Here is a 25,464-nt window from a genome sequence, read left to right as displayed (position 1 = left end):
TTGGAAATAAAATGTCTGAGGACAATATGTGGTGTGAGGTGGTTTGATCAAGTAAGTAATGAAAGGGTAAGAGAGATGTGTGGAAATAAAAAGAATGCAGTTGAGAGAGCAGAACAGGGTGTGTTGAAATGGTTTGGGCATATGGAAAGACTGACAAAGAGGATATATGTGTTACAGGTAAGGGGAACAAAGAGAAGCAAAAGACCATATTGGAGATGGAAGGATGGAGTGAAAAAGATTTTGAGTGATCAGGGCCTGGACATATAGGAGAGAGAGAGGCATGAAAGGAATAGAGTGAATTGGAACATTGTGGTATACTGGGGTCAACGTGCTGTCAATAGATTGAACCAGGGCATTTGAAGCATCTGGGGTAAACCATGGAAAGGTCTGTGGGGCCTGGATGTGGAATATATCACACATAGTTCCTTAAGAATTTTCCAGTTTACCCCTATCTAAATACACATCACATACGAATTTCTTCAGACTTTGGCTGAACTTCCTCTGCTTCTAAAAAATTTTCTCAATTTTCTGTTTTTTCATCTTTACCACTGAAGCTTTCAGTCTGAGCCACACGGTCCATTGCTTGAATATATTTTCTTTCTCATGTTCCCAATTTTTCTTGTCTTGTGAAATTCCATTCCCAAAAGGACATGTTATCGCCATGTCTAATACCAGAAAATTATCAAATTTTGTGACAGAAAAACTATAATATAAAAGAAAATCATTCCATTACTGGCACTACCCATCAAGGCATTGGGAAGGCAAGTGAGAGTTGCATAGTAAGCCACCACTTCAATGGTTGTCAAGTTGCACTCCTTTGACCCATATAGGTGTCTTTTCTTTCTGCCTCACCCACACAAACATACAACTCCCTCCTTGTCACACATACCACAAGACAGCACAACTCACACAACTAGTACTATGTGCTAGCCCTGCCTTTTGGCAAAATGGTAGGAGCAATAGAGAGGAGTAGTAGCTGGGAACATTACAAAGGAGCATTAGGTAGAAACATTAGGTATTTTCTGAATCCTTGAATATTTCACAGTTATTAAATTTTGCAAAAAGCAAGGCAAATTACCACTCTGGGTGGGATGGGGTTAACCACAAGTCAATGCGATTCCTAATTAGAATATCAAAGTTAAATCTGTTTTGGATTAGTGAATTCTTGGTGCCCTGTAATTTTAGAAGGTACGCCACTCCAGTAAAAAGTAAAATTACAAGGTATGCCACTCCAATAAAGAGTTTGGCTTTCTATAGTGAGTGTGTCCATGCTACCATCTCTGACATGATGTAAATGTACATGCCTCTATGGTTTGTTGTCAAACACAGAGACTTGCTTCTGTGAATTTCTTTTCATTTTTACCTTTTCCCAATTCATAGTTTATTTCACTGGATATTAAATCTTTACTATGCTGGTAAGAAGAACACAGATAGCTGAAGGTCTATTCTACATGCTCAAGGGTGATTACATACCAGATTTAACTGAGGTGATATCTCATCCTCATATTCTTCTATGCAAATAGTGACATTCTTTCTCATTGGACTTACATCATTCTCTGAGGTCCCACAAACTGTACAGCACTTGCACTCAATGCACTGCCATCGGTACAGCCTCACCGAGATCATCATTTGAGCCGTAAACTGCAGGCAAGTGGGATGACCTGTAGCAGAAACTATTCATGTAAATCAATAATAAAATGTAAACTAGTTACTTCTCTTTCAAATCAGCCTTATGTAATTCTCTTAATCTATCTACATGCACTCTAAAACAAAATATCGAACTGCATATGTATTTGATGGATGTACAGACTCTCCAAGAGTCCTAGTCTGTCATTTCAGTTCACCAGAATTTACATTTGCTATAGTGAGCATGGTCAATGACAATCTTGTGATATAAGAAACATATAATGTAAGCTTCCAACATTTTGGTTAACTTTATTGTGTTGTTACTATTCAAACTATGACACTAAAAATACACCCTAACCTATTCACTTTAACACAGTGTATGGATAAAACCATGTTATATGAATATATCAAGTTATTCAGGATTCTCAATGCAGAAGACTTACGAAAAAGAAATCCTGCTTATCCAGCGGCTGCTTAATCAAAATATCAATTATCCATGCAATGTATATACAAACTTGATTATCAAGAATCTGCTTGACCAATTTCTTTTATATTTAGGACCTGATTAACCAAAACTTTGATTATCCATGACCTGCTTAATCAAAACTCTGATTATCTAGGACCTTATTAACCAAAACTTTGATTACCCAGGACCTGCTAACTAAAACTTTGATTATTCAGGACCTACTTAACCAAATCTTTGATTATCCAGGATCTGTTTGGACAAAGTTTTGATTACCAGGACCTGCTTAACCAACCAATCTACTATTCCAGGATCTGATTAACCAAAAAAACAATTATCCAGGACCTGCTTAACTAAAACTGATGATCCAGGACCTGCTTAAAAAATGTTTATTATCCAGGGCCTGCTTAACCAAAACTTTGATTATTCATGACCTGCATGATCAAAACTTTGATTGTACGATTATGCACGACCTGCTTAATCAAAATATTAACTATTGAGAACCTGCTTAACCTAACTCTTGATAATCCAAGACTGACCTATCTCAAAAATCTTGATTTCTAGGATCCATTTCAGCATGCAAGTTTCAGTGATAAACTTGGGACACTTAATCTTTTAAAAGCAGGATAGGATACAAAGGTGAAATACTAATCTTGATCAGCACTCAGCTGGTTAAGACGATATCGAGTAATTTTGTATAACAAAAACATACAAAATATCTTTAATACTGATTTTGGACATTACTATTAAGATTCAGTAAGCAAAAAGCCTAATCCAACAACAACTGACTGTGAATTATGAACAAAATAATACGACCAGACAATGAAGAAGTTTTAGTTGCAAAGGAAATTTTTAGTAACAACTTACGTTTGATTTGTATGGTGGGAGTGTGGAGAGTCAAAGGATTGAACAATGAAGAAAAAGAATTAGATTGTTGTGGGACACTTTATAAAATTTATATGGAGATGATTTTTCAAAAGCCACCCTATATAAAATTATAGACAACATTCAATAACTATATGTTCATTTCATAAAAAGAAGAAAAAAAAAGGACGCATTATGCTAATAACAGTATTAATTACATAAACAATTCAGCCAAAGAAATGAGGGATGTGAGTTGAGAACAAGTGATGGAGCATCTATGTAAACTGAGATTTGAATAAGAGGAGCACTGCAGTTAGTCTCTGGAGTAATATGCAATAAAATAAAATGGATCGTGGCTATTACTGCAGTCATGAAAGGAATGCATATACTAAAATGAGATGGTCAACTGTGTTATTTAAGGTGGCCGGAGATCAATCTTCAGCTGCTCGCACTTGGCATTAACAGATAAACATGAATAGTATGCACAAAGTACAGTACTATAAAAGAAATAATTTTCCAGCAGGGGAATAAAACCAGCCTTTACTTGAAAGAAGTATTTTTTTGTACAAAACTAGACAGAAACTCCTTTAGGCTCAAGGTATCATACATTATGCATAGGGCATGGCACAGGTGTTCTAAAACACTGCAGGTTCTGCTGAAGGTGTCTTTCAGAATCTAAGGTATTTTCTTTCAAAATAGTCAACTAATTTCAAGATCTGATATTTGGATTCTGAACAAAACCCTAAAGAACTTCAGAACATTATATCTTGGACTATTCCAAGGCTTGCTTTTAGATGCTCTTTAAGACAGATGGTATCATGTATGTATAGCCTTTCATGGGACAAAGATTTGAGATACTTTTCCAAGTATCCTGAAATGAACTTCAATCATTCACTCCTTCATTCATTCAAAGTAATACTGAAGATTATGCATCTGACTTCTGTATTTCAAAATCTTATGTCAGAAAGTTTATGAATTGAAGGTTAAACTTGAATAAATCTTTACCCCTTAATGCCTCCATACGGATATTCATAAGAGCTTGGGGACGTCTCTAAACAGAAATATACACAATGAGCATCATGCCTCAATTTCATGTCCATGTACAGAGCCTAGGTGATAGATGAGGTGGTAGTGAATTACAGTTTCTCCCCACAGTCAGTCATCCTCTAAACATGCCAATGACAGCATATTTTCATGAGTTTTCTAAGAAAGGATTTGAGTGGCTTTTGCAAGATTTAGGGGACCAAGCAGACAATTCTGAAGTATTTGATAATGATGATGTGTTTTAGGATCGTGTGGAGAATGATATTATGGACAATGAATCTTTTATCATCAATAGTTAATCAAGATGAGGCAGGAGAAAGTTTTCTATCAAAATTGGAGGCAGTGTGCCAAAATATCCTTGAACTAGGCAACATTGCATTTCATCAGTGCTGTTAGTTATTTAATAAACTTTGATAGCTGTGCTGTGAAACATTATTATCAATGAATTACATTATATAAGGTAAAACAATAATCAGTAATAAATATTTTGGTGCAAGTAAAATAAATAATAAAACAAGAACTGGCTTGATGTTTATGCCTTACTCTTGCACATTTTAGCATACTATGCTGAAACATCCTCAAACCTTGCATTTGTTATTACTGTGAAAATAGTGGACAAAAAATAATGAAGAGATTCTTTTTTTACTGTTATATGAACATCTTTGAAACTGAAGTTAAATAAATTTTTCAAACAACTCGAAAAAATGTGAGTTTTGAGGGTTGGAAAGGATAATTTGGTAGGACATTAAGGTATTAAGTTCATGGGACAAAAGCTTATGGGTGTAACTAAGGATAGGGGAGAAAGAATACTTCCCACATACTCACTGCATGTCGTAAAAGGTGACTAAAAGGGGAGGGAGTGGTGGGCTGGATATCTTCCCCTATCATTCTTTAATTTTCCAAAAGAAGGAACAGAGAAGGGGGCCAAGTGAAGATGTTCCCTCTAAGGCTCAGTCCTCTGTTCTTTACGCTACCTCGCTAACACAGGAAATGGCAAATATGTATGGAATATATATATACATATATTCATTTATTCATCTATCTATTTTGCTTTGTTGCTGTCTCCCACATTAGCGAGGTAGTGCAAGGAAACAGATGAAAGAATGGCCCAACCCACCCACATATACATGTATATACATAAACGTCCACACACGCAAATATAGATACCTATACATCTCAACGTATACATATATATACAAACACAGACATATACATATACACACATGTACATAATTCATATTGTCTGCCTTTATTCATTCCCATCGCCACCCTGCCACACATGAAATAACAACCCCCTCCCCCCACATGTGCACGAGGTAGTGCTAGGAAAAGACAACAAAGGTCACATTCGTTCACACTCAGTCTCTAGCTGTCATGTATAATGCACCGAAACCACAGCTCCCTTTCCACATCCAGGCCCCACAGAACTTTCCATGGTTTACCCCAGACGCTTCACATGCCCTGGTTCAATCCATTGACAGCACGTCGACCCCGGTATACCACATTGTCCCAATTCACTCTATTCCTTGCACGCCTTTCACCCTCCGGCATGTTCAGGCCCCGATCACTCAAAATCTTTTTCACTCATCTTTCCACCTCCAATTTGGTCCCCCATTCTCCTCGTTCCCTCCACCTCTGACACATATATCCTCTTGGTCAATCTTTCCTCACTTATTCTCTCCATGTGACCAAACCATTTCAAAACACACTCTTCTGCTCTCTCAACCACACTCTTTTTATTACCACACATCTCTCTTACCCTATTATTACTTACTCGATCAAACCACCTCACACCACATATTGTCCTCAAACATCTCATTTCCAACACATCCACCCTCCTCCGAACAACTCTATCTATAGCCCACATTTCGCAACCATATAACATTGTTGGAACAACTATTCCTTCAAACATACCCATTATTTGCTTTCCAAAATAAAATTCTTGACTTCCACCCATTCTCCAATGCTCCCAGAACTTTCGCCCCCTTCCCCACCCTATGATTCACTTCTGCTTCCATGGTTCCATCCGCTGCCAAATCCACTCCCAGATATCTGAAACACTTCACTTCCTCCAGTTTTTCTCCATTCAAACTTACTCCCAACTGACTTGTCCCTCAACCCTACTGTACCTAATAACCTTGCTCTTAATCACATTTACTCTCAGCTTTCTTCTTTCACACACTTTACCAAACTCAGTCACCAGCTTCTGCAGTTTCTCACACGAATCAGCAAACAACAACTGACACTTCCCAAGCTCTCTCATCCACAACAGACCGTATACTTGCCCCTCTTTCCAAAACTCTTGCATTCACCTCCCTAACAACCCCATCCATAATCAAATTAAACAACCACAGAGACATCACACACCCCTGCCGCAAACCGACATTCACTGGGAACCACTCACTTTCCTCTCTTCCCACTCATAAACATGCCTTACATACTCAACAAAAACTTTTCACTGCTTCTAGCACCTTACCTCCCACACCATATACTCTTAATACCTTCCACAGAGCATCTCTATCAACTCCATCATATGCCTTCTTCAGATCTATAAATGCTACATACAAATCCATATATATATGGGAGCAGGGGGCTGGAAATCCTCCCCTCCAGTTTTGACTTTTCCAAAAGAAGGAACAGAGAAGGGGGCCTAGTGAGGATTTTCCCTCTTAGGTTCAGTCCTCTGTTCTTAACGCTATCTCGCTAACGCGGGAAATGGAGAATATGTACGAAAATATATATCTTATATATTTATATATATTATACCTTGTCGCTGTCTTCTGCATTTGCGAGTTAGCGCAAGGAAAAAGACAAAAGAATGGCCCAACCCACCCACATGCACATGTATATACATACATGCCCACACACACAAATATAAATACTTATACATTTCATTGTATACATACATATACTTACACAGTCATATACATATAAACACATGTACATATTCATACTTGGTGCCTTTATTCATTCCCATTGCCATCCCACCACACATGAAATAGCATCCCCCTCCCCCGCGCAAAGTAGTGCTAGGAGAAGACAAAAGGCCACATTCGTTCACACGCTGTCTCTAGCTGTCATGTGTAATGCACCAAAACCACAGCTCCCTTTCCACATCCAGGCCCCACAGAACTTTCCATGGCTTACCCCAGTCGCTCCACATGCCCTAGTTCAATCTACTGACAGTACATCGACCCAGGTATACCACATTGTTCCAATTCACTCTACTCCTTGCACGCCTTTCACCCTCCTGTATGTTCAGGCCCCGATCACTCAAAATCTTTTTCACTCCATCTTTCCACCTCTAATTTGGTCTCCCACTTCTCCTCATTCCCTCCACCTCTGACACATATATCCTCTTTGTCAATCTTTCCTAACTCATTCTCTCCATGTGACCAAACCATTTCAAAACACCCTCTTCTACTCTCTCAACCACACTCTTTTTATTACTACACATCTTTCTTACCCTTTCATTACTTACTCGATCAAACCACCTCACAAAACACATTGTCCTCAAACATTTCATTTCCAACACATCCATCCTCCTCTGCACAACCCTATTTATAGCCTATGCCTCCCAACCATATAACATTGTTAGAACCACTATTCCTTCAAACATACTAATTTCTGCTCTCCAAGATAACGTTCTCGCTTTCCTCACATTCTTCAATGTTCCCAGAACCTTCGCCCCCTCCCCCACCCTGTGACTCACTTCCGCTTCTATGGTTCCATCCGCTGCCAAATCCATTCCCAGATATCTAAAACACTTCACTTCCTCAAGCTTTCCTCCATTCAAACTTACTTATGCAAGTATGAATATGTACATGTGTATATATGTATATGCTTGTGTATGTGTTTGTATATGTATGTACATGTGCATGTATGGGTACATATATGTGTATATGAGTGGATGGGCCATTCCTCATCTGCTTCCTGGTGCTACCTCGCTGACATGGGAAACAGCGATTAAGTATGAAAAAATAAAATTTTTTTCATACTTGTTCACATCTACAAAAAAAGATGAGGGGCAAAGATCACAAGAGTGTATCTAAGCAAAACAAGTGGAAGGAGTTACATAAAAGATACAACTCAAAGTGGAAAGATGAGTTTCAATATGCTGTAGAGACCAACACAAAAATGCCAAATTCTTGTTATCTAGCAAAGATGTTATACAAGCCACCTTCCTGATTAGTGGCAGAAGGCTTTTGTAAGGTAGATGCATACGGAGATTACATGCACGCAATCTTTCTAGTTTACATCAATTCCAGTAACTCTTTTCTTTTTTCTAGAAGTAATTATGAATGCACTCCAACATCTGCAGTAGAGCATTCCTAATTTCATTTGCCATTCTGCTGTATAGATGCCACCAAGGAATCTGTACACTGCAAAGTCCATTGTTTGCTCTGTTTTAAATCCATGGTGGATGTGACTGTTACTTTAGCTTGTTATTTTTGTGTATATTGCTTTTCTAATGACATTCAAGTGTCTAAGATCTAGTAATGAAAGTAGTGAGGCTAAAAGCAGGAAAAGAAAGCACATCACATTTAAGACTGTGCAAAACACAATACTATTATCAAGGTGTACCCAATTCTTGGTAAGAAAAGAAATTTGAAAAAATCATTGAAAAAAAGGCAAAATCATACCTTAAATATCTAGAACTGACAATAAATGTCCTTACACTGGATTCGTAAATTCTGCTCTAGTTTTGTGCCCTGAGATTTTCCATGATGTATTTCAATATGACACGATGTATATGAGAGACTAACACCAAAACTGAATATAACTGGATAACACAAGCTGGCAATGAATCCCTTATAAAACTTTGAAAAATGCTGAAAATTACAAAATTAAGGGAAGTTATGAAAGGATTGTCGTCTATGGTGTATATCATACGGATGCTAAATCAGTTTGTTATCGTCTGTCTGCATATGGTGGATACTGCCAAGAGTATGGATTTAAAGCATAAACACTGTAGTACATACTTAGATTATACTTTAGACATTTAAATTCAACTGAATATATCTTCAACCACCTTACAATCAATTATCATACTCTAATCTGTGTCTGTTATTGTGAATTTCTACATGTCATTCTGACATCATATATTTGAGATGAACACCAAATACTGCATACAGTGTGACAAAACAAGCTGGCAAAGAATCTCTCATACTGATTTTGAAAATCTGAAAAATAAAAACTTTTGACAGATAGATAATTAATCTAATTTATATGGACATAAACAATAATCACTTGTCTACAAGAAGTAGGCATCTCTTACTGGCATTTCACCATGGATCAAGCACGCTGCAAATTTAATTATAGTATTACTACATTAACTCTTTATTCTCTTGATAAAGGAAAGCTACAAACATTCTTATCCATAATTTGATCCATGGTACATTAAGTTGTCTAGAGTGCCATTCAGAATCAGCTATGAATTGGAAAATTTAGTTTTTTATGTAATTAATTGAAGAGAATGAAGAAAAGTTTGGAAAACAAGGAGCCATGGTACAGAATTAATAATGAGAAGTGCCTGGACTCTCTTCACTAAGGAAGACTCTTTGTCCCATAATCTTATTTCTACATTATGTAAGGTTGTGTTCCTAGGGATAATATAGTTTATTTTTGTTTATATTCTTTGTCTATACCCCACATTTCCCCGTAGCTTAAATGCCCTGCCCACCTTTTTAAGACTTACCCTTCTAAGTACACATTATTTTACATAATTGCTGCATATCTAATTCTATTCTAAAAAGTTTAATGGGCCAATGATAACATTTTCATATGATTCCTTAAGATACATGAATCATGTCCCTAAAGTTATCAGTTACCTAACTAAATACAATTGTAATTTTGTTTAAAGCTGATAGAAACATATGCTGGATTAACAAAACTCCAGATTAAGTTAAGAGTTATTTGATGTTTTCAGGTCTCCTTTAAAACACTGAAAATGTACCCACAATCTGGTAAATTTCATAACTTGGCAACTTCTCAGCCTAAAAGTTACCAGACTTGAGACACCGAAGAGCACTAACTTTTATGAGGATAGAGCTTTTTTTCAGTTTCAACGACTTTTTCCAATCAAACTAAAAACTTGTAGTGTTTATAAATCACTGAATATGTACATATCAGGTTCACACTGCACACAGATCTCTTTCATAGACCACAGAAGTGTTATCTGCCTCCACCTGCATGTGGTTTCATCATGAGTGAAACGTCATCTAAGGAGAGGCTGTACCATTGTTAATGGATAAAAAGGAGTGCAGTCTCGTCAAGGAACTTCTCTCTCCAACAGGGTCCTGTTCCTAATTGGAATGCAGCTTCAGAGATGTAGGTGCCCCATAAAAGGGGTTCTGATGTATTTGTATAATTAATTAACTAAAAATCAATCTTATTTTTTGCTCACTATGAAACATGATCTTTTCAAGGGAGAGAATGGATGGAAGTGCAAGGGAAGATCTAAAGGTAAGATTTAAAGGCAAGGGACAGACCAAGGGAGCATGTATGTAGGAACAGTACTGTAATGACAGCACCCCCAGAAGATCCAAAGATCCAGTACCAGTCATCCTCCTGAACTTTACAGAGCAACTTACAATGTTAGTTCTTTACTGGGCATCAGAGAATACTAATGCCTAAGTAAAAAGGACAAATCAATTCAAATATACAACATATCGGAAAACAAGCACACCACAATCATTCCTTTCAAAAATATCATGAATGAATAAAGGCAAATTTCAATTCAGTAAGAGAATCACAATGTAGAATCAGTAAAACTAAATCCAGTTTGTGATGTTTGATACCTGAAGCAGGATGTCAGACCAAACCATCTAAGTCTTCACATCACCACATAATCTAGTGAAAGTGGCCTAATGGAAAGGACTAAAACACTGAACTGATGAACTGGTTCCTATTAAATAAGTTTTCAGTCACCAAACGACAGTCTGGACAGGTATGGTATAACAAACGGTTATTAGATGTAATCAAACAGACCAGCAGATGAAGTAGAACCAACACCCCAGGAGTCTCCATAACCATGCTAGCAAAGAAATTGGTGGAAGATATGAAGAATTTTACAAAGATATGAATCGTTAATGAGTTTTACATCAGCTTACTCCAGTCACCATGTTAGTATTGTCTCAAAAAAATTCAAGGCTGTTAAAATGAGGATATCACAAACTGTGACTTTATTAACTCCATCAGTCTTTTACTCTCACTCCTACCATCCATATTTGGTGGTCTGTTTCATGATATGAATTTTGATAGAGCATAGTGATAATCCTACTCTAACTACCAAAGTTTTCTACCTCTATTTACCTATCTATATCTATGATGCCCATTCCCTCCAGGAACTCCCATCAAGACGTGGCAAAAGAGTCTCCACTTATCCCTGTCCTTACATGCCTCCCTCGCATACATCATTCCTCGCATCTTCCCTCTGTTTCTCTCCCTCAAGTATTCCTCCATCCTATCTGCCCATGTCACAGGTGGTTTTCCATTCACACTAACCCCTTTAATTGTACTATCATAATCTCTCCTAGTAAACTCCCAGTCTTGCATTCTTTCCACAAGCCCAAATCACCTCAAAGTATTACGTTTTACCCATTCTACCACTCCACAATTCATACCCTTTGTATTCCTTGCCATGCCACTTCTCTCATATGCCCTTCCATTTCCTTCTTTCCATTTAGTCACATCACCTACTCTTCTCAAATAGCTCTTTTCCACAGCCTGGATTCTTGACCTCTGTGCCTCATTCCACATCCATGTTTTGGCAGCATAGGTCAGGGCTATGCTGTCCCTTAATCCTCTCTCCACTTCCATACTTACACTTTCACCCTTCATTATTCCATTAAGGAACTCACTGACTCTTCTACCCTGGACTGCTCTCTCCCTTACCTCTTCTTCCATATCACCATACTTACCCAAGACAGCTCCCAGATACTTAAATTCCCTCACTTCTTCCAGTATTTTTCCATCCATATGCACAGCACAATTCAGTACACTTTCTTCTTTCACTCTATATGGTTTTGCAAAATCTACACTTTCATTCTGTTTCCTTTCAAACACTATTACTTTACTTTTACGTGCATTTACCCTCAATCTCTTCTGCTTACACACATCATAAAACACACTTACAACCTTTTGCAATCCTCTTCACTCTCTGCAAACAACACAGTATCATCCGCAAACAGGCTTGCCACTAGCCATCATATCTTAACCCCAACACTCCATCTCTGCACCCCTATTCCCTAGTTATGCTTTCACCTCTCTTATCATTCCATCCATACATGTTATTCATCATATCTATTTATTATACGTGTTGCTGTCTCCCATGTTAGTGAGGTAGCACAAGGAAACAGACGAAAGAATGGCCCAACCCACCCACACACACATGTATATACATAAACGCCCACACACATACATATACAAGCCTATACATTTCAATGTATACATACATATACATACATAGACATATATATATATATATATATATATATATATATATATATATATATATATATATATATATATATATATATATATATACACATGTACATATTCATACTTGCTGGCTTCGTCCAATCCCATCACCACCCACCACACATGGAAATGGCACCCCCCTCCTCCCGCGTATGCACAAGGTAGCGCTAGGAAAATACAACAAAGGCCACATTCGTTCACACTCAGTCTCTAGCTGTCATGTGTAATGCACCGAACCACAGCTCCCTTTCCACATCCAGGCCCCACAAAACTTTCCATGGTTTACCCCAGACGCTTCACATGCCCTGGTTCAATCCATTGACAGCACATCGACCCCGGTATATCACATCATTCCAATTCACTCTACTTCTTGCAGGTCTTTCACCCTGATCACTCAATATCTTTTGCACTCCATCCATCCACCTCCAATCTGGTCTCCCACTTCTCCTCGTTCCTTCCACCTCTGACACATACATCTTCTTGGTCAATCTTTCCTCACTCATTCTCTCCATGTGACCAAACCATTTCAATACACCCTCTTCTGCTCTCAACCACACTCTTTTTATTACCACACACCTCTCTTACCCTTTCATTACTTACTCAATCAAACCACCTCACACCACATATTGTCCTCATACATCTCATTTCCAACACATCCACCCTCCTCCGCGCAACACTATCTATAGCCCATGTCCCACAACCATATAACATTGTTGGAACCACTATTCCTTCAAACATACCCATTTTTGCTCTCCAAGATAACATTCTCGCCTTCCATACATTCTTCAACGCTCCCAGAACCTTTGCCCCCTCCCCCACCCTGTGACTCACTTACGTTTCCATGTTTCCATCGGCAGCTAAATCCACTCCCAGATATCTAAAACACTTCACTTCCACCAGTTTTTCTCCATTCAAACTTATCTCCCAACTGACTTGTCCCTCAACCCTAATGAACCTAATAACCTAGTGTTAAAACATCCTTGCTCTTCACTTATTCTGCATTCAGTCACTTCAATCACTTTGTCAATTAATAATCTTGCATACACTTTACCTGGTATACACAAAAGACTTATTCCTCTATAATTGCTATAAACATCCTTTGCACCTTACAATCAGACATCAATACCCCAATGCAATTTGCATACAATCTTAATCTATCAGTAAATTTCACTGGATTGCCAATAAACTGTCAGCAACAAACACAAAATTTAATCACTGTTCTTTCTTATGCTTCAGCTTAATACCTGTGCTTTATCCCATCCTCAGTCTCAATAAAGTTACAGTTACCAAGGCCAGACATGCAGTCTGACAGCAATATATATATAATGTTACAATCATCTTCACCCTGCTTGCAAGACCCCTATACAGTCACTTGATTCCTGTCCAGCCAACCAAGCTACGAACCCTCGAAATACACCAGATCAGAGCAAAGACATGGAATAGAGAGGATTGCCTTTAACCCTGGTGACTCTTCTCATCTTACAATTGGACTACCTAGCACTGTGAGAAGGTTTACAGATATCTCATTTTTTACCATGGCTTTTCTAGTACATTTTTACTTTTCACAAAGAGTGACATATTGTGCCTATTCATCTCCTTCCAACATACCTCTCTTGCTTTCCCTTTTGTTTTCAGTCATCTTTTTTTTCAAGATCCTCATTTCATCTTTAGTTCATATACACTAATGTCTTTGCTTTTTCAATCAAGACTTTAAGTTCATCCTCCTTTAACTCATCATTATTTCATAGAAGATTCATCTTCCAACCTCTCACTTCCTAATCACCTAACTTCCAAAAGTCCTCTTGCAGACATTCTGTTCTTCTATTTCTATAATTCTTACAAAGCCATTCATATTAAAGACACATTCTATAATGTGCCTCAACATTAAGCACCTTAATCTCAATACATAGCATATCAGAATCTCTCAGCTTCTCATTTGATTTCTCCTGGAGGTTAAGTTTTAAACTTTCATCAAATGCTTGGCATTTATCTTGCTTTTTGAATCACACTTCTATATTTAGTCAAATGAAAGGAGAAAGCTTATCTACATTTTACTGTCATATGATGCAATGAGGCCCCATCTACCTTTCTCACAGGACTCATATCATGTACATTCCCTATTAAGCATATTTTTGTCTATCCTGTTCTCTCTATATCTGTACTGCAAACAAATCAAGGCCAGACCTTAATTTCTTCCCAAATATCATTTTGACCTCCCTATCACAGCATGGCACATATGCTACTGTTACTGTTATTTTGAATAAACCACATCTGAATTTTGTATATATTCTGCAAACAAGCTTCTTTACAGTAAAATAAATATATAAACAATTGAGTTTTTGGCAAAAACCTAGGTGACTAATCCTCATCATTCAATACCATTCCAACACATTCCTTTAATGTCATGAAAAGACTAATTTTGTTTTTGTGTTGAATCCTAATCAACCTTTTAGCTATTTCCAATAACCTAATTTGTTCTCTCTTTACCAACTGAGGATATAATTTCCTCTTTTCTAGGCTCATCTCAAACCTCACTACTAACTCCACTTATACTTTCCTCCTGCATCAAAATTCTATATATCTCATTTCTCTCTTACTGTCTTTTTCATCCTCATTCCACCATTCCATATGGCATATGCACGCAACATATTTCACAAGGTAAAGAGAACAAGTACATAATCCTTATACATATAGGATAAAAGGTACACATACTCCACATGCTATGATAAATCATGGACCGCTACTAGCAGGAGCTTCAGTAAGTTCCCTTAGTTTGCTGTTAGGTGAGGGTGAATAGGCTCTCAACATCACTTTCCCCATTACTCTACAATCTTTCTGTTACAGCATTCACAGGAGATGTTCCACCACATTCACAGATGAATCAAATGACTTCAAAATGTTCTAATGACTCCTCTGTTTACCTTACGAATGTGATCAACATACAATCTTCAAAAATACATTGGCAATTCTATAACAGACCAGCAAATTTTCAATGAATCAAGCAATGACAAACCTTGACACAAAACCTGTTTTTAAATTACCTACAGTGCTTATCTCTACAGCTGTGTTGTATGTACTTTACTAGGACATTATTCCACAAATCTCAATTAATTAGCTCCTTACTCTTTCTCTACCATTCACCAAAGATCATACTTAAACAGGTTCCAGATAACCAGTCTTAAAGTCATGTCGGTTCCACAACAAAACTCCAATTATGTAGGTATCAAACATACTGAATTATTTATATTAGTCTCATAACCAGGACTCCAATTTTCAGAAAAATTTGACTCCAGTTAACAGACCCTGGATAACCAAGACAACTAAAAAATTTAGCTTCAGACTACTAAGCAATGTGTATACTTGTATAGTGTTTAAGAGGCCAATGAAATAATGTTTTAAGGATGCAATGAAAAATAATTTGATTATACAGTAAGAAGATTTAAGTTTTAGAGAATCCTGTATACAGTAAGCTCTGTCATCAAAACACAATGACATTCAATACGTCTTACATAAGAAAGAGGCATGGTAATGATCAGAATTTGGTGTGATTTTATCCCTAAACTAAATGTTAATCATGTTAATTCCATCTGCTGATACATTACACAGGTGCTTCTAAATTTGCAGTACATATGAAAATGTCACAGCTAGACTACAAACAAAAACTTTTATGCATGTATCTCTCACCAGATCTACCGCAGTCTGAGCATGAAACAAGTTCCTCTGACTCGCCAGTCTTCCTGTTCATTGAGGCATCACCCAGGCAGAAATCACAGTAAGGGCTTGGCTGAGCTCGGCCTTTCTCTTCCTGAGACTTTGGAGGTTTAGAAAGTTGCTGCACATGAACCAGGAGGAAATATAGTTTAATATACAACAAATATATTTCATCACTAACACAAAAGTAATTACTACCATGTGCTAAGAAATAAATCACAAAGAGATTATTTAAATCTATATCACCATATGTGGATATCAGCTTTTGATATACTTGCTATATTCTAAATTCAAGACTCAGTTGAATACAAAGCTTATAATATTAATTCTAACCTCGAAGGACTATTGTGCCAATCTATCAAGTGTTGGGCCAAAACTAAATAATGAAGCAAATACAATCAAAGCTGTTCTATAAAAGATCCACAAATGATCATGATACAAGAGAAAGGCCACATTGCATAGTGATACATGCTTATCACACTACTCTAATTTTTGCTTACTGAGTAATCACATCCCTTTACTGAAACATTCTGTATAAGAAACAAAAATAAAATGATGGATGAATAAAAAAGCATCAAAAGAAAAATCCCTTTTCTTTGTTATTTACATCGTTTCAAATCTTGAGTTAATCTGTGATGGGAACTCAACCCTAGGAAAGGAAGAAGAAAGAAGTTTCTTTCTAAAACCCCCATGAATGGATCAAAATATCTGAATGACAACTGCTCTCTATACTCAGCAGTAACTCTTACAAAAAAAAAAACAAAGAACTGAGTAATAATGATCACAAACAAGCCATTTACTCATTCTCTATACTGAAAATGGACCTCCTCATATCAGCAGCATCAAGCAGCTGTGAGAAGATACAGTAAGATTTACTAGCTCTGATAATGTAAGACATATAGCTAGAAAATCTGAAAAGATTAAGGACAGGAATGGAAAGTCAAACAACATTCTTATCAAGCTAGCAAATTAGTGGCAGGAGAGGAAGGACATTTTCTCATGCCTTAAAGCATATTTTGTCTCAAATGTGTTATATCACCATCACTACAGCCTATAATCAACCTGGAGGCTTCTAAATAAGAGAAACAGCAAAAAGCATTTTGATGAATTAAGGTTTTCTACTACAAAAGGCAACACATCATTAGCTGCACCAAATACTTGATCAAAAAATTTACAAGCTCTCAAATCCTTAATGAAACCAGGATACACCAGATTCTCAAATCCTTAATGAAACTGGAAATAACAAATGCTCAAATTCTTAATGAAACCAACCTATGCCAGAGTTTCAAAACCTTATTGAAAATCAGATTATGACAAATTTTCAAATCCTTAATAAAACAATGATATGACAGTTATCAAATTCTTAAAGCAACTACAGTATGACAACTTCTTAAAACCTCAACAAAACTAGGATATGATGAATTTTCAAATCCTTAATGGAACTAGTCTAAGACAAACTCTCAAATCCTTAAAGGAACTATGATAAAAGTGATCTTCTAATCCTTATTGCAATTATGAAAAATTGTCTCAAAACCTAAATGAAACTATGAGAATGACAAATACTCAAATTTAAATCGTTAATGCAGCTAGGATATCAGAAGTTTTCGAATCTTTAACAAAAATTGGATAACACATTCTTAAGTCTTTGATGTAACTGATTATACAGTACTTAAGAACTTTGAATATTATATTATTATAATTATCATTATTATTATTATTATACTTTGTAGCTGTATCCCGCGTTAGCAAAGTAGCGCAAGGAAACAGACGAAAGAATGGCCCAACCCTGCCACATACACATGTATATACATATGCGTCCACACATGCACATATACATACCTATACATTTCAACGTATACATACATATACATACACAGCCATATACATATATACACATGTACATAATTCATACTTGCTGCCTTTATTCATTCCCGTCGCCACCCCGCCACACATGAAATGACAACCCACTCCCCCCGCATGCTCGTGGGGTAGCGCTAGGAAAAGAAAACAAAGGCAACATTCATTCACACTCAGTCTCTAGCTGTCATGTGTAATGCACTGAAACCACAGCCCCCTTTCCACATCCAGGCCCCACAAAACTTTCCATGGTTTACCTCATACGCTTCACATGCCCTGGTTCAATCCATTGACAGCACGTCAACCCCAGTATAACACATCATTCCAATTAACTCTATTCCTTGCATGCCTTTCACCCTCCTGCATGTTCAGGCCCCGATCGCTCAAAAGATTTTTCACCCCATCCTCCCACCTCCAATTTGGTCTCCCACTTTTCCTTGTTCCCTCCACCTCAGACACATATATCCTCTTTGTCAATCTTTCCTCACTCATTCTCTCCATGTGACCAAACCATTTCAAAACACCCTCTTCTGCTCTCTCAACCACACTCTTTTTATTACCACACATCTCTCTTACCCTTTCATTACTTAATCGATCAAACCACCTCACACCACATATTGTCCTCAAACATCTCATTTCCAACACATCCATTCTCCTTCGCACAACTCTATCATTCACCCATGTCTTGCAACCATATAACATTGCTGGAACCACTACTCCTTCAAACATACCCATTTTTGCTTTCCGAGATAATGTTCTCGCTTTCCAAACATTTTTCAACGCTCCCAGAACTTTCACCCCCTCCCCCACCCTGTGACTCGCTTCCACTTCCATGATTCCATCCACTGCCAAATCCACTCCCAGATATCTAAAACACTTCACTTCCTCAAGTTTTTCTCCACTCAAACTTACCTCCCACTTGACTTGTCCCTCAACGTAGGCCTACTGCAGTTTCTCACTCGAATCAGCCACCAGCGCGGTATCATCAGCGAACAACAACTGACTCACTTCCCAAGCCCTCTCATCCACAACAGACTGCATACTTGCCCCTCTCTCCAAAACTCTTCCATTCACCTCCCTAACAGCCCCATCTATAAACAAATTAAACAACCATGTAGACATCACACACCCCTGCCACAAACCGACATTCGCTGGGAACCAATCACTTTCCTCTCTTCCTACTCGTACATATGCCTTACATCCTCAATAAAAACTTTTCACTGCTTCTAGCAACCTGCCTCCCACACCATATATTCTTATTACCTTCCACAGAGCATCTCTATCAACCCTATCATATGCCTTCTCCAGACCCATAAATGCTACATACAAATCCATTTGTTTTTCTAAGTATTTCTCACATACATTCTTCAAAGCAAACACCTGATCCACACATCCTCTACCACTTCTGAAACCACACTGCTCTTCCCCAATCTGCTGCTCTGTACATGCCTTCATCCTCTCAATCAATACCCGCCCACATAATTTCCCAGGAATACTCAACAAACTTAAACCTCTGTAATTTGAGCACTCACCTTTATCCCCTTTGCCTTTGTACAATGGCACTAAGCATGCATTCCGCCAATCCTCAGGCACCTCACCATGAGCTATACTTACATTAAATATCCTTACCAACCTGTCAACAACACAGTCACCCACTTTTTTAAAAAAAAAAATTCCACTGCAATACCATCCAAACCTTCCGCCTTGCCAGCTTTCATCTTCCACAAAGCTTCTCTGTTTACCAAATCATTCTCCCTAACCTTCTCACTTCGCACACCACCTAGGCCAAAACACCTTATATCTGCCACTCTATCATCTAACACATTCAACAAACCTTCAAAATACTCACTCCATCTCCTTCTCACATCACCACTACTTGTTATTACCTCCCCATTAGCCCCCTTCACCGATGTTCCCATTTGTTCTCTTGTCTTACGCACTTTATTTACCTCCTTCCAAAACATCTTTTTATTCACCCTAAAATTTAATGATACTCTCTCACCCCAACTTTCATTTGCCCTCTTTTTCACCTCTTGCACCTTTCTCTTGGCCTTAAACCTGAGATGATCATATTCAGTCTTCACAACTTAATATCTCATTTTCATTTATGAACCTTGAGTGGTAATTGTAACAACAGTAGATGTTAACTCCTCTAGAATTTCAGGAAACAAGATCTTGTTGAACTGATTACTATCTTCATGAATGCATGAATATCATCACTGTATCAACATGATCCCTTAAAATCATCAAGATACAGCAAGCAGAATCCTTCTATTATTGGTGTCTTTATCTTTGGAGAGGATTATGCTATGTGAAAGATATATCACTGAAACCTAATGCTTCTATGACCCATTTTCTTCTGCCTTTCTAAAACTCCTCATAATTCTGCCATCTTTTTGGTGGCATCATGCTTCCAACTATCTCATCATTAAATAACCCATTATCACTGAAACATCTATTCTGGTATCACTGTTATCACTATAACAATTAACCTATCTTAGATACCCCACATTACACAGACAGTTAAGCCTGCCTCTATAAAACCAGAAGCCTTGTTCAAATAACTAAAGAGTATTTGATAAGGTCTATATGCCTTACTTCTGTCTAAACAAAGAAATAATCTATGTCTTACAGAAAAGAGATTATACAGAAAACACAGGATTTATATGAGGTGCACTTGGGGATGAGGGAATGTTAGTCATCCAAGGTGGAGTTGGCAGAGAAAACACAGTTTCATGCCTCTAAAACCAACACTTAAAAAATTTGAAAAAACACCAACAAATGCATATCACACTCTTAAAGAAAAAACATTGTAATAATTTCATACATGCAGTAGTTTTTACCATGATGAACACTGTTAAAAGGTTTCAGACCTCCAATTAGTTACATCAACCAAACTCCTAAATAAAAAAGTTTATAAAATATTCTAAATTAACCCAATTTTCATACATGCATCATTAAAACATGTAGAATTTCAGAACATTACTTCTACACCTACAGAGACTGTGAAAGATTCCCCATTAAAAACATAGGCAAACATACAGAAGGAGAACAATGCATTTGTTTCCACATTTTTCAAGTTACATGGTGAAAAAAATCAACCAAGATTTAACTCCTAATTTTGACCCCGCCCCAAATATTTAGGCTTATATCTCAATATCATTCACATTCAACAAATTCAGATCATTCATATCTAATACTTTTTATGCCTACGGTGTGCTCTATACACAATAAAATGGTGCCTGAGGCATCAAATTCATGAAACCTATGCCAAACTGATGTACAGTAAATCTTACAAATAAAAGAAGATTCTACAAACATATCTGACTCTGCCAGAAGTTGTTGTAAGAAAGCATTAAGTTACAAAGTAAATCTAAGCATTGTATTTAAATGCTGTCCAAGAAAAGAGTTGGCGGAGCCAGAACTCGCTGACCTGTGGCAGGTGACAGATGTCTTTCTTGGTATGATGTGGCAGGGTTTCCAGGGTTGCTGTTTCCTCCTAATGCAAGTAAGATATTAAAATGTTTGTCATTATCGGCAAAAGCTATGTTTAACAGCTCCCTAACAGGAATGGGGATACATGGTGATATTTATTATCAAAAAACGAGTCTAAATAACGCTATAGGGTGTGGTATAATAGTGTACAGGGACAAGCTTACTCTCAATATTAGTGAAAGTAATTCATTGGCTTTCTGAGAACAAGATATCTGGCAGTAACATATCTAATGTCTCAATTCAGTAATCCAGAAGAATCTAAGAAAATATGAAATGACCAGCAGTTACCATGGTTGAGCTCCCATTCACATACCAGTAAATGCAGTTCTCGAAAATCCAATCAATATGCTACCAAACTACTCTAACATCATTTTAATTATAGAGCATTTATGCATGCTATGCATGAAAATTAATTGTATGAGCACACACACACAGAAGACATCTTCATGTATTTACCAAAGAGGTTGTTACAAGGCAAAATTATAATTCAGGATATATCAAATCAAATATCATATCCTTGCTTCTAAATATACAAAATCAATTCTCATGGAAAATAAAATGTAGAGAAATGGAATGCTAGTCTGACTAAGAGGGTATACATATCACAGGCAAAAGGGACAATGCAAAGGGGATATTGAATTGGATTTTGAAGAACAAAGAGAAAGAAGTGTTGAGTGTGTTCAGGAATGATGACCAGAACATCTTACAGCATGGTGAATGAATAAAGGAGGAGAAAACTGAGAGAAGTAAAAGGACAGAGTGAGGAAGCAAACGACTAAAAGGAGAGTAAGCATTAGTGTTAGAAAATTCACAAGGAAGGTGATATATGGAGAGGCTCTGCATGTACTACCTTGCTGGATAATGGGAGATGAATAACTGCTATGAGAATGAATGGGAGAAAATGCAAAAATTACAATAAATTCTTTCACATCAAATATTCTAGAAGAGTATCACTTGGAACACTCTAGCTGCTTGCAGTGCAGCACACTTATTGAGGGTTGAAATAAGAATAGGAGGAAATACACTTTGAAATATATCAATAACATCAGTATTCAGTTCCAAGCCCAAAATTTTGAATTTTCTTCAAGTTATGAGCCAGGCTGAATTCCAGGTTAAACCTTTTTATATGGGGCATAACTCAGGCAAAATCCAAACTAGCGTTCTGGGTCTTAAGCTATTAAATTCTTTGATCCTGGGAAACAACTGCATAAAGAAAACTGTTTGATGCATTTAACCTGAATGTGATCAGCTGAGTCAGCAGGATCCTCTCAAAACCTGTGACTCCTAGAAATGGACAGATGGACAACGGACAACACAAATAAAAAACAAAGTGTTCCCTAAGCATCTGCCTGCTAGGCAGGTACCACAAAAAGGCAGATCTAAAAGAAGGCACTTTTTAGAGGATGCTCTCCTGCCTACTGGGTAAAATGTCACAAAAGTGAATAACTAAATAAGGGGACAACTTCTTTTAAGTAAGATCGAGGAGTGAGACATGTCATTATCTTCATTATTGATATTACTATAAAATTCAGTAATGATACTAATGGATCCAAAGGCTGACTTACATAATTGAATCTAATTTTCAAAGAGTGTATTTCATGATCACAGAACTTAAAGCACAACACAAGAGTGCCAAAGTACTAAATGAAAAAACGTTGCATAAAGCAAATTTTTACCTTGCAAAGCTTCAAAGCTTTTACAGTTGTGTGCTGAAACAAGAATGATGATTGGAAATATCAGGTTCACAAAATGTGAATACATAAATTACTACTGAAATACATGCTAACTGACAAGTGTGAAAGGAGAGGCTGTTGGACATGAATTTACTGATGGGGTAGCAAGTGGAGTGTTTGATCTCATCATTTCTTGGTACATACAGGCAACTACGAAAATCTGAGGGATTTCAAGAAAAAAAAGATATGTGAGAGATAGTGGAAAAGATGGAATGAGTGAAGAATGGCAGAGTAAGAGTATTTGAAACAGTAAGAGGAGGAGAAGCGGATGGTATTTATTAAAGCAGTGCTTGTGTAACTGGATGGTGTGGCATGTGGAAGGGGGGATGTGCAGGTATGAGAAAGGGTAGTGAGTAGAGGAAAAAGTTCACTCAATGGAAGAGAAAAGGGAAATGTATGGGCAGCATCTGCAGGGTAAGAGTGCAAGTGAACAAGAATATGAGAGAAAACAGCAGGAGTTCAAAAGAAAAGTATGAAAGATAAAAACAAGAGCAAACGAAAGAACAGGTAGAGAAAGACGAAAAAGATGGCAAATGAATGATAATGGTAGAGAAGTAGCAATGAAATTCAGAGGTACTAAGAAAACATTTTGGAAAGAGGGTGACAATGTGGTGTCAGCAAGATGAACCACAGCATATTAAGGGGTCAGGTATACCATGGAATAATAGTCTGAGGAGTTGTCTGTGGATGGTTAAGATCTGGTTTCAGTGCATTATAAATACAATGAATGGATATATACAAATGAGACCACTGGTTGTTTTCCTTAATGCTACCTTGCTAATGCCACGAAAAACATCTGGGGAAAAATAACACAATTATCTACTATATCCCATATCATACTTAGAAGAAAACTTTTTGACATAATTGACAGCAAGAGTACATGTACAGTATGTCAAAATGAGATTCAGGTTCCAGTAAAGATTGAATTCGTGATGTCATCCCTCACCTGCTGATCCACATCATGAACAGGTAGACTGGCTGGGCTGGCCTCTCTCACTGCTTCTGACACTGCAGTAGGAGTCCCAGTGGTAGGTACCAGGGCAGATGGTGACCCCACATTAGCCAGACCAGACCAGCCTGAATTGCTTCCCTTGGTCCCACGACTATTGGATGTTGCACTCCCATTCCCTGCTATTGCTGGTGTCACACCCCCGCTGCCCCCACCCCCCCCTCCAGCACTAGACTTTCTACTACTGTTGCTAGTGCTGCTGCTGCCACTACGCCCTGAAACATAATAGTGTATTACTTAATTATAACTGCCAAATTTCAAGGCTTTTAGCCTTATCAATCTATTTCTACAATATCTTGACTTGTAATTGGAATAACACCTACCCATGATTAGTTCTTTAATAACTAGCATTCAAACAGCTAATCAAGTAGCAGAGATATGTTAATATTTCATAATGACCAAAACAAAGACAGATATAGTTAAAATTATTGCAGTACATACAAAAGAACACCTAAAGATAAATTTGAATCAACAGTGAAGTCACAATACCTTAGTTAAAATATGGAGCATTACCTTGAGATATAGAAATTTATTTAAAAAGAGCTTTTAATTTGTAGGGCTTTAACCCTTGTAAGCATTGAAAGTAGCAGGCCAACAATTACCACATTGTGACTAACAGCTGAACATACAAAAGAACCACCAAAATCCAGCATTCTACATGTGCTGTCTAAGATCCATGCAGGCACTCTACAGGGTGTTAAACTAGTCAAATATACCAGCTGGTAGAAATAAATGAAGAAGACCAATTCAGAAAAATACGCTGTAATAAGAGAACTGTGAAGTGTATGAGTACAGCATCAGTTTCAGAAGACTGTTAGGGTGTACTACTTGCTATCCAGGATCTAGCATTCCATTATTATTAATAAGCTAGTTAACATGGCACTGAATAGTTATAACTGATTAAACAGGTCATAGCATATCAAAAAATGTGGCTCACACTCTTATCAAAGATGGTGATGCTAGATGACACACATAATTTTGGAGAGATACCTTGTGAGTGTCACAAGGTGATAAATAATAGAATTATCTAAATCTATTCAGTCACCTGAAAAACATTTGATTAGGTTCACTGCATAAACTAAATGCTCAAAATTGTGTAAATATGCAAATACAATGAAACACAAACTAAGTTTTACAAAATAAAACCTATTTCACCTCTTTAAGTAGAACTCTATAAGAAT

At 37.3% G+C, this 25,464-nt stretch overlaps 1 protein-coding gene across 3 annotated transcripts in view; it reads right to left on the bottom strand.

The window, feature by feature from the left end:
- The window catches only part of LOC139763848 (zinc finger protein ubi-d4 B-like), a 105,902-nt gene that overhangs the window by 20,510 nt on the left and 59,928 nt on the right, over positions 1-25,464 (bottom strand). For 2 of the 3 annotated variants that reach the window (XM_071690192.1, XM_071690194.1), the window contains 4 exons: positions 24,221-24,498; positions 21,480-21,545; positions 16,163-16,310; positions 1,549-1,661 (listed from right to left, as the gene is read on the bottom strand). In XM_071690192.1, the coding sequence (XP_071546293.1) occupies positions 1,549-1,661; positions 16,163-16,310; positions 21,480-21,545; positions 24,221-24,498 (605 nt within the window). The remainder of the gene's footprint in view (positions 1-1,548; positions 1,662-16,162; positions 16,311-21,479; positions 21,546-24,220; positions 24,499-25,464) is intronic. The other variant, XM_071690193.1, reaches the window with a different exon arrangement.

The sequence above is a fragment of the Panulirus ornatus genome, chromosome 48, assembly GCF_036320965.1.
Source record: "Panulirus ornatus isolate Po-2019 chromosome 48, ASM3632096v1, whole genome shotgun sequence".
NCBI classification, from domain to species: Eukaryota; Metazoa; Arthropoda; class Malacostraca; order Decapoda; family Palinuridae; genus Panulirus; species Panulirus ornatus.
The sequence above is the reverse complement of the archived record's forward strand: the minus strand, read 5'-3'. Positions and strand labels throughout refer to the sequence as shown.